Genomic DNA, 16,959 nt, shown 5'->3' with positions numbered 1-16,959 from the left:
AATACAAAAACAAAATAAGAAAAGACTAAAGATAAAAATGGAAACAAGCTACGTGTTGCTAATATATATGTACATATATACGTATATACATAAAGGTTCCATTTTTGTTGTTTCTTGTCGGAATAGTAACACGAAATAATGTATTTTAGTTCGTTATGAAAAGCAGTAAATTACAGAAACAATAAATGTGCAACAAAAATACGTTCTTAAGGTTTTTTTTTGCATACCGTATGCTATTAAAATACAAAATAACGCTAAATAAATGTTTTTCAACTTCAGTTTCAGGGCCTCTAGTATTAAAGAGTTTATCAAATATCTTTTTAAAATAAATTTATAACCCTTATTTTAGTCTATTACGTCACACATATCAGTCACTGAATGTAAAATGATGCTTTGACAAAGACAAGGTATTAAGTTAATATTGTAATTATTGTTGTAGTTTGCAGTTGTGTACACGTGTACCGCATCACTTTATGATGACATATCCATATTTTGGTTACTTTATGTAGTTTAACGTGAGTTATATTAGAAGATAAAATATTACACGTATTTTTCAGTAGTGTTTAGTGTCTTTTTAAAATTGTTTTTTCAGCCAAAGATTTCGAAGTATGTGCCTCAAATGTACAGGAAACGCAGTGCAAGCAAGTGACCACTAGATGTCCTCTTTTCCCCCTGGGTTGAATATCACTGTATGTCTTTGACTGTGCATCACTGACTGAATATTTTCACGAACAGCTTATTAAATTATTAATTATTTAATTATTAATTACTAATTAAATTATTAACCCTGATTATTTTATATATTGTGCCAATATTACCATATTACAAACACTACAACCATGCCACTAGGGGGCAGCATGTTGCCAGTATGATGTGCATGCACCAGCCACAGCTAACTATTATTAGCTTATGAGCAAAGTAATAGTACTGTTAAGTTCATAGATGGCTATAAATAAAGTATATACCAAAAGGACAGATTTTACTAACCTTAATTTCACTAACCCCACCCAAACCTGGGTTTAGTGCTTTAAAAAATCTTTTTGTAAATAACTACATAAATTTTGGGGTAAATTCAGATTAATTTCGGAAATACAGACTATTATTTTATTCCAAAAATATTATATACCGGTAGAGAGCCCAGTTTTTGTCATTTAGTTTCATTCTCACTTTGTCTGACAGTCATTGAACGCACTGCAGTTTTGTGTGCATGTGTGCTAATTCACAGCCATAGTTTTAACATTATTAGAGCCCTGTAGACATGAAATAACACCCTTATAGTCACCTTTACACTCCTATTATTCATTGTTTACATTACATTATACAACTCTTATGCTACAGGGACTTCAGACGGCCACTAGCCAGTAAGCTAACCAGTTAGCCTCAACTTTCCATTCATTCATCTATTCACGGGTCATTCACGGGTGTGCTGGAACCTATCCCAGCTGACTTTGGGTGAAAAGCAGGGTATACCCTGGACTGGTTAGCCTCAAATTGATGATTCTGAACTGAGAGCAAAGTACCACTTCCACACACAATAGGAGGAGAAACTTTTTTTCACTCTATAATGTCGGATATGCCATGGCTGACTTTATGCAGTGTTAAGGTAATGTCATGTAAGCTAATGTTTCAGTTTTATTTCAATGCTTTGACTACTAAACAATAGTCTTAGGTTAACGTTTGATATGCGCACTGTCTGTGTCCCGCCATTGTGTACAAAAATAGACTTTCTTGGCGTAAAAGGCAACTTTTTCCAGACAGGCATCTGTCCCGTCCATCAGTGAGGAGGATGTGAGTGGGTGGGCATCATGTTGACTCGCCAAGTCTTGGACCACCTACATATCAGCTACAAATCCCACCCACGCCACCCCCAAAAAAGGTGTTTGATGGGAAGTTCTTCCACACTAAACTCATCGAAGCATGCTTCGGGGCCTTGTCCAACACGTACAATTGCCCATACATTGTTCTTCTGCCCAAGCCAAGATGGATGAAGGATTTGAAAGCATCTTTTAATAGAGTGCTGCTGGGAATGGGAGGAGTTGCTGTGAATAAGTTCTTGCCAAAAGACACACACACACACACACACACACACACACACACACACACACACACACACACACACACACACACACACACACACACACACACACACACACACACACACACGGCGTGACAGATTGGAGTGGACAAGCTCTAAATCACTTCAGACAAACTTGGACATCACATTTTTCCAGCAGTGGTCCAAAGTAAAGAATGTAACGTGTGCAGGAAACAAGAAAAAAATACTGACAAATGTAATATGTAAATATTTTTCTTCAAGGACTAAAAGAAAATTAACAAGCTAGAAACACAATGAAACTGATTTATTTTTAAGAATAAAATAATTGTAATAATAAAAAATAAAAAAATACTGACAAATGTAATATGTAAATATTTTTCTTCAAGGACTAAAAAAATTTAACAAGCTAGAAACACAATGAAATTGATTTTTTTTTACGAATAAAATAATTGTAATAATAAAAAAGAAAAAAATACTGACAAATGTAATATGTAAATATTTTTCTTCCAAGGACTAAAAAAATTTAACAACCTAGAAACACAATGAAATTGATTTATTTTTAAGAATAAAATAATTGTAATAATAAAAAAATAATACTGACAAATGTAATATGTAAATATTTTTCTTCAAGGACTGAAAAAATTTAACAAGCTAGAAACACAATGAAACTGATTTATTTTTAAGAATAAAATAATTGTAATAATAAAAAAGAAAAAAATACTGACAAATGTAATATGTAAATATTTTTATTCACAGACTAAAAAAATTAACAAGCTAGAAACTGATTTATTTTTAAGAATAAAATAATTGTAATAATAAAAAAGAAAAAAATACTGACAAATGTAATATGCAAATATTTTTCTTCAATGACTATCAAAATTTAACAAGCTGGAAACACAATGAAACTGATTTATTTTTAAGAATAAAATAATTGTAATAATAAAAAAGAAAAAATACTGACAAATGTAATATGTAAATATTTTTCTTCAAGGACTAAAAAAATTTAACAAGCTAGAAACACAATGAAACTAATTTATTGCCCACACAAATTTGATATGGATGCTATATGGTATCATGTACCCAGAAAAAATTATTACGTTTGATTAATGTTCATGTTAAAGGTTAAATAACTGTTAATAGTTATCCTCCCTATCCGTGTGGAAGTGGCAAGTTTTTGGCCATTTAAGTTTAAAGGAAATAACTTGAAGGCTACCGTTTAGGTCGCTAGCTCTCTAGTTTGCGAGTTAGCATGTGTCTCAAGACCCTGCAGTTGCGCAATATGTTGTAATTAAAAAGAGTATAAATGTGACTATAGTCGTGTTTTGTCATGTCTACAGGGCTCTAATAATGCTTTGTTCATTTTAATCTGAAAAAAATAATTTGTCTACCCACCAACTATATGTGGTTTATTAAGTTTTTATTATTTGCTGTTTTTATTATTATATTTATTTATGACAGATTGATTGATTTTCTTTATTCTTGATTTATTTATTTATCATCTTATTTTGTGTAGAAAAATAAAAATTAAGATATTTGAGAACAGTGGAATGCTTTATCAGAGCCTTTCTTGTAGAAAATCGGAACCAAAGCACTGAAAAAGTTTGTATATTTTTCTGTTTTTAATAAATGCATTTTTTTTTTTTTTTTTGAAAACCTGATGCGGCCCAGCCTTGCCCAGACCCTAGCTCCAGTGGCCCCCAGGTGAATTGAATTTGAGACCCCTGACGTAGAGTCAAGAAAAGCAGATTTTGGCCTGCTGGAAGCACTGATGGAGCAGCTCAGACGCATTCTGGCTTGCAAAGATGAGAAACTAAACACACATCACTCTCTGTTATGGATGACTTTTTATTGTATTGACACAACTGATACAAGGGTAACATGTAAAAAGGCCAATGGGGAAACATGGGAAGGAGGAGGAAAAGGAGGAGGAGGTGTGGAAGCTGAAAAGAACACACACCAAGAGGTGAGCCAGGATAAACATAATGTTTAAACAACGTTTTTTGTAAACGTACCTTTTCTTTTCTACTCGTCGATGTACTCGAAGGGCTCAGGCGGCTCGGGCTCCTGCTCCTCCTCCTCGATTTTGGGGCCGTGAGCATGAACGGGCTCCACCAGCTCCTCCTCTTCCTCGCTGGTGTCCTTCATGATGATGATGCCGCCTGTGTGCAGCTGAGCGCACACAAAAATACACAAAGACGGGTCAGCTTATGTCCTATTGATTTATATGTGAGCTTTTCTTCCCGTCACTCACACACACACCAGTGACTTTTTCAGAGTCACCAAACGTACATTCTTATGAATACGTATTTGGTACTGAGGTGTTAAATAATGTCATTAATTAAAAGAAACAATAACATTGTAATAACAAAAAAATAAAAAAATAAATCACAATATTAAGAGCAAAAGTTAACAGGAAAAATCAGTATATTTAAGAGAATAATGTCATAATATTATGAGAAAAAAATGATGTCGTTTTGCAGGCATAATGTTGAAATATTAACCAAAGTCGCAATACAATAAACAAACAAAACAACAAATGAATAAAGCTACAGTTTCCAATTACGGTATTTAAGAAGTTTAAATATTCAAATAATATAAACTGCCTGGTTTTGCTCAGTACTTTATATATCAAAGTAGAGTTTTGTACAACTATTATTATTATTATTTATCTTTAGTAGAAATGCTACTGATAAAGCATTCCACTGTTCTCAAATATATTACTTATTTTTCTACACAAAATAAGATGACAAATACATAAACAAGTCAAGAATAAAGAAAATCAATCAATCAGTAATAAATAAATATAATAATAATAATAATAAAACGGCAAAAAATAAACACTTAAGAAACCACATATAGTTGGTGGGTAGACAAATTATTTTTTTCACATTAAAATGTAGACACAAATGTAGACTGTAGACATGACAAAACACGACTATAGTCACATTTATACTCTTTTCATTTACAACATATTGCGCAACTGCAGGGTCTTGAGACACATGCTAACTCGCAAACTAGAGAGCTGGCGACCTAAACGGTAGTCTTCAAGTTATTTCCTTTAAACTTAAATAGCCAAAAACGTACCACTTCCACACGGATAGGGAGGATAACTATTAACAGTTATTTAACCTTTAACATGAACATTAATCAAACGTAATAATTTTTTCTGGGTACATGATACCATACAGCATCCATATCAAACTTGCGCGGGCCGCACTAACATTAAACTTTCATATCAAGGCGGGGGCCTCAAACTAGTGTTCTGCGGGCCACATTTGGCCGCGTGTTTGAGACCCCTGCGCTAGAGGGATTATGTCTCACAGATGGCCCGGGAACACCTTGGTGTCCTCCCGGTGGAGCTGGAGGAGGTGGCCGGGGACCGGAAAGTCTGGGCTTCCCTACTAAGACTGCTGCCCCCACGACCCGGGGGAATGAGATGAATTTCCATGAAGCGTGAAGGCTATTGTTCCAGGCCTGACTGTTGCCCCTTGAGGTAGAAAGCGGTACTGCAGGGTTTGTTGAAGGTGCTGTACCTCAGCAAGGAAGGCTTTTTGACTTTTTATTTCTTTATGAGCCTGCCTCTAATGCTGATAACGTGAAATTAATATTTTTCTTGTAAAAAAAAAACAACAAAAAAACAATAACGTTGTCGCGTGAAGTGGCTTGAAGGTGAGTGGAATTGGAGGTTCCTTTCATTGAAACTGATGTGGGCGACTTTCATCTTTGGATTTAAGCGAACACTGAGCAGATGTGATGAAGGCTAAAGTCTATAAAAGCTCCTCACTTCCTGTCAACCACAACAGAGCCCGAAAAGGGTTTCAAGCCGATGTACAAGTCGGCGTTTTGGTCGCTGGACACAATCAAAACACTACTTCCTCTTTATGGCGCAGCGCTGCGTGCCGATTGGCTGTCGTGAGGGCGCACTGCCAGTGCAGGAAACATTTAGCGGAGTGGAGTTTTACGGGCCCGGCGTGCAGATCGTCTGCTCGCATCATTCCTGTCGTATTGAATGGATGTTGTATGCTATCATGTACCCAGAAAAAAATATTACGTTTGATTAATGTTCATGTTAAAGGTTAAATAACTGTTAATAGTTATCCTCCCTATCCGTGTGGAAGTGGTCAGATTTGGCTATTTAAGTTTAAAAGAATTTGACCGCTATTCATATGCATAAGTCCACATGTGCCGGCGTAGAGGACTACGATGCATCCTACCAGACAGCCATTAAGAGTGCAGGTCAGGTCAAGTCGGGTGGATTGCTTTCAATAAATCACTTTTTCAAGGTGCGTTTCGTCACCCCCCCAAACCAACTTTTTTGCCCCCTGTATGTAGAAGCATGGTTACCTGTTTAAAGGGCTGGTAGCGACAGCTCTCGGGCATGTTAAGGACTTTCAGCTGGGCCGGCATCACTCTGGCCGGGTTCTCCAGGAGCTGGAAGTTTGGCTCCGACTCCTTCTTCTTCTCTTTCTCCTCGTCCTTCTTCTCCTTCTCGCCCTCCTGCACCTCCTGTCACAGCGGAGCAATCCCTCGTTTTTATGGTGGGTAATCGGTTCCGGAACCAGACCGTGGTAAGTGAATTTTTGCAAAGCAGGATTGAATATTGTCATAGAAAACCGTATAAATTCGTCTTAGAGCCCTCAAGACAGGAAGTAACACCCCTATAGTCAAACATGTTGGTTTCTGTACAGCAATTCCTGAGGTGGCTCATCAGTGTAATATTACTGACCACCCAGTGTAGAATACTGCATATCACAACATCTTTGATGACATCTTTGGATTGACTTAGTTGTCTTAGTTCATTTAGCCATTTCTAGGTTTGAGACAAAAAGAATCAAATTTGCTTCATTCATTCATTCATTCATTCACGGGGAGAACATGCAATTGGTGGAATTGAACTTGGGTCTCCAAGCTGTGAGGCCGACGTGCTAACCACTCGACCACTGTGCAGCATCATATTAATATTATTCATTCATTCATTCATTTTCTACCACTTTTGCTTCAATATTTGACTAATAATAGGCTTCCTCTTGTGTTAGCTTTCTGGTATCATCTCTTATGTTAACGGCTGGGTTTTGACCCATGTATTAAATCAGCTATAAAATACACTAAAAACAATAAGTTACCATCAAATTTGGTCCTCATGTCTTGGTTACCTTCTTAGGCTTCCTCATCCATGAAAATGTTGGTTTTAGTACTTTTGGTGTGGGCATGGAGGCCTTTTTTTGCCACTATACCCCTCAATTTTTATTTCCCAAAATGGTAAAATGAACCTCAAAAGAATCATATTCATAAATTGAATTCTTTTGTTACCAGGCTATTACTGAGGGCTATAGAACATATCTCTTAAATCAATTAGTTTTATTTATTTTCTCATTTTAGTATTAATCACTAAAGAAATATCTATTTTGTTCAGGTCATATATATTAATGTCAAGAAAAGGTAAGTTATTGTTTTCAGTGACAGAACTTTAGTATAAAGTGAAATGAAAAAGCAGAACAGGTCCAGATCTTGGTTCAATGTACTTGTTGCCATTCTTTCCATGATCCAAATTGTAAATGTGAAATCAGCCAATCAAATGAGTGAATTCACCTCACATGTCTGGACATTGTTTTTCTGCTGGTATACTGGAAAAGCGGTCAAAATGAGAATCCCCTGAAGCTTACATGATGAGAAGAGGAGCTGGTTGTCATTGTGTTGGCTAATTGTACACTTATGATTTCAGTTGTGGCTCAAAATATTGCTTTATAGTCATATTATTATAACCGGGTCCAAACCGACCCTAACAATACAGTGGTCATAATTTCAACCAGACAATTTTAAAATGTAGTAAAAATTATCATAATTTAAAAAATCATAATTTCAAAAAAATTACAAAAATTACAAAATAATTATAATTTCAACCAGACCATTTTAAAATGTAGTAAAAATTATCATAATAAAAAAAACAATTTCAAATGTTTTAAATTTTTATTTTTTTTTAAATTTTTTAAATTTAAAAAAATAATTAAAAAATAATAATAATTTCAACCAGACCATTTTAAAATGTAGTAAAAATTATAATAAAAATCATAATTTCAAAAAATTTAAAAATAAATAAATAAATAAATAAATAAAAATTAAATTTTTTTAAAAATAATTAAAAAATATAATGACTTTCAACCAGACCATTTTAAAATGTAGTAACAATTATTTTTTGGGTTTTATTTTGTTGAAATAAGAGTTAAATAAGAGAAAAAAGAGTTTCTTGACAAAGTCAAAAAGCCTTGATGCAATAAACAAATGTTATGTGACTCTTTTTAATGGCTGACTTCATGCAGTGCAATGTAATGCAAGCTAATGTCTCAATGTTTTGTGACCACAACACTACATATTTCTACCACCAAACAGCAATCGTTTATTCATTAACATATTTCTGAAAAAGCACAATATAAATTGGGAGCGATAATGGAACCGCAATATAGCGAGGGATGACTGTATTTGGAAATCCAGGCCAGCTAGATTATATAATTGGAAGTAAATATAAATTTGTAGAGAAGTAGGTCCAAGCCTCCTCCTAACTAAACTTAACAAGGAGTCGTTGAAAGATGAATGAAGCGATACAAGATGGTTCCCAATGAGCCTGTTGGCACCGAAGCTGACCGAGCCAATGAAAGATAGTAGAGCTGGAATGCAGCCCGTCTAAACACAGCGGAGTAAAAGCAGCTGCCAACAATCACCATGTGACGAGAAAAAAGAACAACAAAAGAACTCACCACTTCCATCTTCTCCTCCTCCTTTTCTTTCTTCTCCTTCTCCTTCTTCTTTGCTTTGGCCGTGATGGAGAGAACAGCAGTGGATACCTGGCGCACGCAACACAATGTTAGCGTATAATCCCACACGCCGTGACAACTACATGACAGAGCAACATTTGAGATCACCTTCTCCTTCTCTTTCTCCTTGGGAACCTCCAACGCTGGTGGGTACGCGAAGGTAGACGGCTTACAGTTGGAACGATACTGCACCTTGGGCATCTGACACACAAAAACACAGTATGTGTTATTTCACCTATTCAATAACCTGCATGTTAACCAAGCCACTGTGACATTGTTGTTAACATTGTTACGCCAAAGAACTACATTACTGGTGTAGTGACACCTTGCCACACCAGCGAGCTTCACCACATACTCGCTAGCGAAAGGTAACGCTACATATCGGCTCCCGACGAAGATTTCCAATGGAATTAATAACAATAATAATACATTTTATTTGTATAGCGCTTTTCAAAATACTCAAACACTTTACAGAAGAATGGAGTTGAATAAAAGCAAGTAAACGGAGTAAAAGATGCGTTAAAATACAACATTCATTCGTTAATACACAGTTAAAACATGAGTAATAGTGGGGCGGGGCGGGGCGGAGCAGTCAGGTATAAAAAGTTAGACATTAAAAACAGATTTTAAAAGGTGGGTTTTTTGTTGTTTTTTGAAGGTGGGAAGGTCAGGGCAAGCACGGAGCGAATGGGGCAAAGAGTTCCAGAAGGTGGGGGGCTCGGTCTTACAGGGGAGTGCCAGGAGGTTGGAGTCTGAGGAGCGAAGGGGACACGGTGGATTGTGTGGATGGAGGAGGTCTGTGTTTTTACATGACAAGCTTTTCTCTGTCCGAATGACCTTTCGGGAAACAATGGTATCCATAGAAAGGAATATTCCAATCTCTTGTCTACATGCAGTGTGAAAATCAAACAGAATAGTCAATGGGGCATGCCCAGTAAAACGTAAACATCAACATCACGCGATACCGACTTCCCCGGGTTTTTCTTTCACTTGTTGGAATAACTCCGTATTGCCAGTTTTTCCCTTCGTACAGTCTTGAAATTTAGTTTGAATCAAAAACAAACTTTGCTTAGTCCAGTGCCGATTGCTCGCCTCCATTTTTAAAACTGAAGAACATCTGGATCTGCGTGGTACGTCATATCTAAGCATGCGCTGAAACAACGCAAACAAAGATCAAATTCAATCTTGCTAATATTTTATAATTAAACTCAGGACATGTTTTATATAGATATATATTTTCTTTTTTAATAAAACTGAACTTGTGAATCGCGTATAGAAGGGTTTAGACTCTGTTTCACAGATGGCGCTAATGCACACGAAAGCTGCTTGCCAACCGCCAATAAACAACAGAAGAAGAAAAACACCACAAGGAAGAAGAAGGCACCCTGACAACTTTCAGTTTGAGCGGGCACAAGATACCTCAATCGGATTGGTTAAAGGAATATTCCATTCCTGTTCAATTCTTTCCGTTTGAGCAAATTAACCTAATGCAATTGGAATATTTGGGTCCATGTATACTATTGACATAATGGCTATTGACATAATATTTGCAAATGCTCCACTTTTGAATGTGTGGATTGGGTCTTGATCTTGCTAGAGAACCAATGATCTGCGACTCAAACCTAGCTTTCTAATACTGGGTAGCACATTTTGTTGTAAAACCCCTTAGTAATATTCTGATTTCATGATTCTTGTGATACAGTGGAGGCCTCGAGTAGCCCCAAAACATTATGGATCTTGTTCTTTTTCCCTGTGAGCTTCATTTCGCCGCCTGTAAACAAACTGTTGGTGTGCATGGCCAAAAAGTTGGATTTTATTCCATCTGCGTGCAGAACTTTTTTCCCCCAGAAGGATTGTGGTGTGTTCAGGTATCCTCAGGCAGAAGAGTTTTTTTTTTTTTTTTTTCCCCCAGCAATGGGGTTTTTCTCGGCCTTGGCCCATGAAGTCCTGCTTGGTTTAGTGTGCGGCGTATCGTGAGAGTTGAAACCATTTGCACAGATTGTTCCATGTCTGGATGTTTGACATGTGTTCCCCCCCCATTTCTCATCATGTGCAAAAGCTGTGATTCAACTCCCCAGATATGACATGCACTGAAAACCTTTATACAGTTTTTTTTTTTTGGTCACATAATTTTTTAAAATTGTAGCTAAAAACACGCTCCGAGCAGGAAGAGGGTGAGCTAAAAAAGTAAGCGCCCTCCAGGCAGCCTTGTAACTGTTGCAGTCTTCTTAGATTTCAAATTGAAATAAAAAAAATTGCAAATTATTACAAACTATATTTTGAAAACATTCTCACTTGGGTTTTACTGTTTTTTTATTTAAAAAAAAAAATCATGAAACTGTTTTTAAATCATTGGCATGGTTGCCTCTATTTGTACATGTGTTTATGTGTTGAATTATATATATAAAAAAATGTTTTTCATATTATGTTAAAATCTAGACCAGGGTTCAATTCCACCCTCGGCCATCTCTGTGTGGAGTTTGCATGTGAGTGTGAATGGTTGTTTGTCTATTTGTGCCCTGTGATTGGCTGGCCACCAGTAAACGCTCCAGCACCCCCCCGCGACCCTCGTGAGGAAAAGCGGTAGAAAATGAATGAATGAATGAATGTGACTATAGGGATGTTATTTCATGTCTAGAGGGCTCTAATACTGTACAAGGTCTGAAACAGGATTTCTATGCTCTGAAATTATTCCATTTAGACATTAGAAATCCAACTTTGTGGAAATTGTGAGGGATTACTGGACTTGCTATATTTTTCTTTTTATTATTACAATAAATAATAAATTAATAATAATAAATAATAAATAAAATAAATCAGTTTCATTGTGTTTCTAGCTTGTTAAAATTTTTTAGTCCCTGAAGAAAAATATTTACATATTACATTTGTCAGTATTTTTTTCTTTTTTATTATTACAATTATTTTATTCTTAAAAATAAATCAGTTTCATTTTGTTTCTAGCCTGTTATTTTTTTTCTCCGGGTACTCCGGTTTCCTCCCACATTCCAAAAACATGCTAGGTTAATTAGCCACTCCAAATTGTCCATAGGTATGAATGAGAGTGTGAATGGTTGTTTGTCTATATATGTGCCCTGTGATTGACTGGAGACCAGTGCAGGGTGTACCCCCCGCCTCTTGCCCGAAGACAGCTGGGATAGGCTCCAGCACTCCCGCGACCCTCGTGAGGAAAAAGCGGTAGAAAATGAATGAATGAATGTTAAAATCTGTACACCTGTTAAATGAATGTAATTGCCCTTTGACGGGTGATACTTATCAAAACAGGTCGCCCCCGGAAGTCCCCGGATTGGTTGCCTGCACCCATCGAGGACATATATATATGTGTGTAAGGCGGAGATGGGATAAAATGTCTGATGAAGGTCAAACGGACCGAAACGTTATCTAAATAACTTTACATTCAAAAATGTCAGTAATTTGCGTCGCTGCTTTTGACTGAAGGATGATTGATGGCGGATCCCGCAGCCAAAAGCAATTGAGAAGCACTGATATAGAAACAAACATCATTAAAAAAATATCCGCCTTAAAACATGTGTCTAGTAGTTGTTCTCCAGAAGTGTGGGTGATTAACAGCCGAGCTGGCTGACATGTGATGAATGCCACCCTTTGTCTTGCTTACACTGGGAACCTGCATAATGTACTTTCTGTTGGGTGCTTCGAATAAACAGACTAGAAACTCACTTGTCCCTTTTGAAGACATGCTAGCCATGGCGTTGCAGATGATAAATTAAGAACTGATACGAGATAAAGACACCCCAGTACCTTGAGATCCTTGTTGAGGCCAATTATGGCGGTGGGTGTGAAGGCCAAGGACAAGAAGTGGGAGAGGGGAAACCAGAACCAGAACTGGGTAAAGACGAGCAAGCCTACTACTGATGGCATATGTGTGTGGCCGGTCCTGGACTGCAGGGAGATGGTCACGTTACGTCCACCTAGAAGACAGTGAGGACAGTGGGGGTTAGATAGCACATAAGGTGGACCAACCACGGTGAAAAACACCCACCTCAGTAAATCAACTCTAGGGCTGACCTGGAGCTAATGTAATGGTAATGGTAATGGTTTTATTTCATTTGAACATGCATCAGATTACAATTGAGTGCATCCCATAATGAGTTCCCACTTCGACATGTCCAAAAGGAGTAGGAAGAAGCAAAGCTTATTAAATCCTACCCCTCCATCTGGTACTTTTACAATCAGTAACTGTTACATTTGTTCACTTCCTGCTTTCCATAATACAGTTTAAGTTTTTTTTTTTTTTTTTTGTGTTTCTAATGTTCTTCGGCAATTAATCTGAAGCTTGTAGTAGTGATGAATCAAGTAATCAGTTAGGCTCATGATTGCAAGTCGGAGTTGATGTGTCAGTATCTTGCTTTTCCTAACACACCTGGATGTGGCGCTGGAGTCATTACATAATTTTTGAATTAAATTGAAATGTGCCAAATTCTATTTTATTTAAATAATTCAAATCCACCTTAAAACATGTGTATAGTAGTTGTTTTCTAGAAGTGTGGAAGATTAACAGCCGAGCTGGTGAACGAAAATACATTTCTGGGGATCACAACAGATGAAAATATGAGCTGGAAACCTCATATTACAAATATACAACATAAGGAGGCCAGAAATATTTCAGTATTGAACAAAGCAAAATTTGTTCTCCACACTTATTATTGCTCAATGGTTCTACCATATCTTACTTATTGTGCGGAAATATGGGCTAATAACTATAAAAGCAATCTTCACTCGCTAAATGTACTGCAAAAAAGGCCAGTAAGGATAATTCATAATGCCGCCGACAGAGAACATACTAACTCCTTATTTCTAAAAGCTAAAATAATGCATAAGGCTAAAAATAACAATTAGCTAAAAATGTCATCCAATACTTCTCTACAAGAGAGAAATATGATCTCAGGGAAGAAGTACATTTGAAACAGCTAGGACTACGTTATGCTAGCCATAGCATTTCAGTATGTGGAATCAAACTATGGAATGGATTGAGTAAGGAAATCAAACAATGCACAACGATGAGCCAATTCAAGAAACAATACAAGCAGTTGATGTTTGCTAAATACAAGGATGAAGAGTCTTGAACCAGTCATGATGTGCTATATATATCACTATATTGACACTTACTATGGTACACATTATGTCATTGGATGCTCATATCACCTCCTACTTCGGTATGGGACAAAAAATAAAATTAAAAAAATTAAATACAAATTTAAAAAATTAAATAAAATTTAATAATAAAAAAAAAACTATATTAGGAAAGCAGGAAGTGAACAAATGTAACAGTTACTGATTGTAAAAGTACCAGATGGAGGGGTAGGATTTAATAAGCTTTGCTTCTTCCTACTCCTTTTGGACATGTGGAACTGGGAACTAATTATGGGATGCACTCAATTGTAATCTGATGCATGTTCAAATGAAATAAAACCATTACCAAATAATGTCATCAATATATTCATTAATTAAAAGTATTTTATTTATAATCTATGTAAAATTATAAATATATAATATTAATATATATTATGGTTATATAATAATAATAGCTGTGGATGAATTGCATTATCCATTAATTGATTCATTGTTGCAGCTCTTATATGATCTAAAAGTGAAGAGTGAAGTCCGGACAACAGAGAGCAAATTCATTACAGGCAAATTCAACACGGATATGAAGAAGTTGTTTACCTCATCTAATCCGGCTTTGATCTAGTGTGACATAATGAGTGATTGCGGACCACACGTATCTTTTGTTAGCCAGCAGTGCAATGAGGTCCACGTGTGGTAAACAGTAGGAGGATCAGAGACAAAGACGGTGACAGGAAGGGCAGATAGGAGGCAGGCAGGATGGATGTGTCATGTCCATACTGATGAAGAGAATTTATGCTTTGTTTAAAAAAGGCGCCCATCCCGCTTCACATGAAATCAGCCGTGAAGACAATAGCAGGTAACATCCATCTTATGCGAGGTCAGGGGAATCATTTAGTGGCGGGACAGGGTCCTGACACCTAAGCCAATGTTGAAACAATTCCACATCCACTGACTGAGGGCTGACTAGAATTAGCCAAGGACTTCTTGAGAGGCCCTTTAAAAATGACAGAACAGGTTAAGAACACTCTTTGGTGAGCTTCCGCAACAAAGGCGCTTATTCACGAGCCAAGTGGATCATCTCAAAGTGAATGCTTCTGAAGTTGGACACATCTGATGGGTCGCGCAGGAGAGAGTTTAGCGAATCTTGTCGGACTTCAACTTAGGTCAGGGCTTCCAACTTCCTCCACCAAGGGCCACATAGTGAAAAATGAAAGGCTTCGAGGGCCACTTGGATATTATGTAAAGCAACACAATTAGATGTGATAACTAGTTATGTGTATATGTACACATATGTACACACATAACCATAATATATATTAATATTATATATTTATAATTTTACATACATTATAAATAAAATACTTTTAATTAATTAATATATTGATGACATTATTTGGTAATGGTAATGGTTTTATTTCATTTGAACATCCCATAATCAGTTCACAGTTCCACATGTCCAAAAGGAGTAGGAAGAAGCAAAGCTTATTAAATCCTACCCCTCCATCTGGTACTTTCACAATCAGTAACTGTTACATTTGTTCACTTCCTGCTTTCCTAATATAGTTGAAGTTTTTTTTAGTGTTTTTTTCCATTTTATTATTATTTTTTTATTTTATTTAATTTTAAATTTTATTTTTTATTTTATTTAATTTTTTTAATTTTATTTTATTTTTTTTTTTATTTTATTTTACACACACACACACACACACACACACACATTTTGCCCTCAAGTTACCAATTTTTCCCTGTTAGATTGCAACATTTTTCTCTCTTGACTTTATTCTTGCAAAATGACAGATTTTCAATATTTGCGCTATTCTTGCTGCTCAGGCCTGCATATTTTCCCCGTGCATGCGTGGGTTTCCTCCCACATTCCAAAAACATGCATGTTAGCTTCATTAGCCACTCCAAATTGTCCATAGGTACGAATGGTTGTTTGTCTGTGTGCGCCCTGTGATTGGGCTGGGGACCAGTCCAGGGTGTACCCCGCCTCTCGCTAGACAGCTGGGATCGGCTCCAGCGACACTAGTGAGGATAAGCAGTATGGAATATGGATGGATGCATTTTTATACTCATAATAGGTCATACTAAATCATGAAAGAGTGATGATTTATTGATAGATATATTTTGAAACGATGTGAAACTTCAATTAGCAAGCTACTGTTAGTAAGATAGGACCCTGTGAGATGGTCAGAGAAAGAGCGAACACAAAACAGGGACTTACATTTCCTTGGAAACGAAGCCGAGGGATAATGTGACCGACGGCTAATCGCCTCCGCCTGTCAAATGAAATGCGATTACCGCAACACCTCCAAACCCTCAAGAAGCAGTCGATGACTAAAACACGGTGGTTGTACACGCTGAACCGTCAAGTGTGGCCGACGTCCAAAACAGGAGGGTCGCGTTTCCCTCCACCAAGGGCCACACTCTTTATTGCTATCTGGTTCTACCATATCTTACTTATTGTGTGGAAATATGGGCTAATAACTATAAAAGCAATCTTCACTGGCTAAATGTACTGCAAAAAAGGCCAGTAAGGATAATTCATAATGCCGCCTACAGAGAACATACTAACTCCTTATTTCTAAAATCACAAATACTTCAACTTGCTGATATAGTTCATCTTTAAACAGCTAAAATAATGCATAAGGCTAAAAATAAGCAATTAGCTAAAAATGTCATCCAATACTTCTCTACAAGAAAGGAGAAATATGATCTCAGGGAAGAAGTACATTTACTTTGGTACAAGACAAAAAATAAAAAAACATTTAAAAACTAAAAAAAAATTTTTTTTAATTAATAAAATAAATTCATAAATGAAATAAATTTGCTAAATACAAGGATGAAGAGTCTTGAACCAGTCATGATGTGCTATATATATCAATATATTGACAGTTACTATGGTACTCATTATGTCATTGGCTGGTCATATCACCTCGTACTTTGGTACGGGACAAAAAAATCTATATTTTCTTTTATAAAAAAAAA

At 36.4% G+C, this 16,959-nt stretch overlaps 1 protein-coding gene across 1 annotated transcript in view; it reads right to left on the bottom strand.

The window, feature by feature from the left end:
* Positions 1-3,887: 3,887 nt before the first annotated feature.
* Positions 3,888-16,959, bottom strand: part of psmd1 (proteasome 26S subunit, non-ATPase 1) — a 43,995-nt gene continuing 30,923 nt past the window's right edge. Inside the window, exons 20-25 of the mRNA XM_058072783.1 lie at positions 12,643-12,812; positions 8,974-9,066; positions 8,809-8,895; positions 6,401-6,562; positions 4,069-4,225; positions 3,888-3,996 (exon numbers count right to left, since the gene is read on the bottom strand). Coding sequence (XP_057928766.1) covers positions 4,079-4,225; positions 6,401-6,562; positions 8,809-8,895; positions 8,974-9,066; positions 12,643-12,812 — 659 coding nt within the window. The 3' untranslated portion in view covers positions 3,888-3,996; positions 4,069-4,078. The remainder of the gene's footprint in view (positions 3,997-4,068; positions 4,226-6,400; positions 6,563-8,808; positions 8,896-8,973; positions 9,067-12,642; positions 12,813-16,959) is intronic.

The sequence above is a fragment of the Doryrhamphus excisus genome, chromosome 5, assembly GCF_030265055.1.
Source record: "Doryrhamphus excisus isolate RoL2022-K1 chromosome 5, RoL_Dexc_1.0, whole genome shotgun sequence".
NCBI lineage: Eukaryota > Metazoa > Chordata > Actinopteri > Syngnathiformes > Syngnathidae > Doryrhamphus > Doryrhamphus excisus.
The sequence above is the reverse complement of the archived record's forward strand: the minus strand, read 5'-3'. Positions and strand labels throughout refer to the sequence as shown.